General features: G+C 62.1%; 1 protein-coding gene across 1 annotated transcript; it reads right to left on the reverse strand.

The window, feature by feature from the left end:
• Nucleotides 1-234: 234 nt before the first annotated feature.
• Nucleotides 235-1,244, reverse strand: LOC125548677 (protein LURP-one-related 5-like). The gene has a single exon (XM_048712235.2). It carries the CDS (start codon nucleotides 1,107-1,109, stop codon nucleotides 447-449), a length of 663 nt encoding a protein of 220 aa, XP_048568192.1. The 5' UTR covers nucleotides 1,110-1,244; the 3' UTR covers nucleotides 235-446.

Genomic DNA, 1,244 nt, shown 5'->3' on the forward strand with positions numbered 1-1,244 from the left:
CATCACTAACTACTCCTTGGCTAGTATGCTACCACACAAAGTTTCCACATTGTTGACTGAAAATGAAAAGGATATCTTGTGTTTCGAGTAAAGCAGCTGAGGTAGATTACCTGTGCATACAAAGGATATTGAACGATGTTAGTCCAGACTGTTGGAAAAAGAAGAGAACAGCGGCTAGCAACCGGAACCGGAATGCAGAAATTGATAGAACAGTAGCTGCGAGATCCAACACAGTTTCTCCAAGTGATGCTGATCTTATTCTTAGCAGAAATTTTCTGCTAAACCGGCGGTTGCTAGATACAAAAAACAGACTTCAGCAACAAATCCAGCACGTATTGTACATTGTCGATCGAGGGCAGGGGCACGAGCACAGAGGAAGAAAAAGTTGGGAGAAAATAAGTTCACCAACTGTCTACGGCTAAACCAAGAAACAGACTACTCTCGGATCACCAAATCCTGGCGTGGACGGCAACATCCTGTCCGGCGTCGCCGCCGTCGGCCTCGTCCCCGGCGATCTGGTCGAGCACGAGGACGATACCCATGGCGAAGGCCGCGTCGAAGCCGGGGCCAACCCGCAGCACGAACACGTCCCTGCCCATCACCACCCGCGCCGCCTCGTCCACCTTCCTCCGGATCTCCGCCACCACCGTCTCCTCCCCGTCCTCGCCCTTGGCCACCACGCGGCAGCAGCGCCGTCCGAAGGAGCCCTCGACGCGGAGCTCGGCGGCAGCGGCGGAGGCGGGGGAAGGGAGGAGCTCGACGACGGCGCCGCGCCCGGCGCCGCCGAGAATGGAGGACCTCCGGGCGGAGAAGAGGGACTTCTGGCCGTCGGCGCGGGCGCCCAGGAAGCCCTCCCAGCGCTGGTGCAGGGACGGGCGGCGGCGGCGCACGGTGAGGAGGGGCTCGCCGGCGGGGCCGAGCAGCGCGAGCTCGCCCGGGGAGGCGGCGCCCCCGCCGTGGCCGCGGCCGTAGGTGTCGGCGCGGAAGGCGAGGCCGCCGGTGCGGTTGTCGTAGGCCGCGAAGCCGTCGCCGGGGGAGAAGTGGGAGGTCTTGCGCACTGTGAGCAGCCGCTCCTTGAGGTCGCAGTACTCCTCGCCCACCACCGCCATTGCTGCTAGCTGCTGCCTCTCCCTCTGCGCGGGCGCGAGCTGCCTGTGCTCGAAGGCCGGGGCGCGCGCTCTCGTTGCTTGCTTGCTTGCTTTGGTAAGGTTCGGGAGCTCGAGGCTCCGAGGTCCACGATATAT

The sequence above is a fragment of the Triticum urartu genome, chromosome 3A (genome assembly GCF_056163025.1).
Source record: "Triticum urartu cultivar PI428250 chromosome 3A, HENAU_Tu73, whole genome shotgun sequence".
In the NCBI taxonomy this organism is placed as follows: domain Eukaryota; kingdom Viridiplantae; phylum Streptophyta; class Magnoliopsida; order Poales; family Poaceae; genus Triticum; species Triticum urartu.

Excerpts from the sequence above, each read along its gene's own strand:
- LOC125548677 (XM_048712235.2), bottom strand. The coding sequence starts at position 1,109 with ATGGCGGTGGTGGGCGAGGAGTACTGCGACCTCAAGGAGCGGCTGCTC.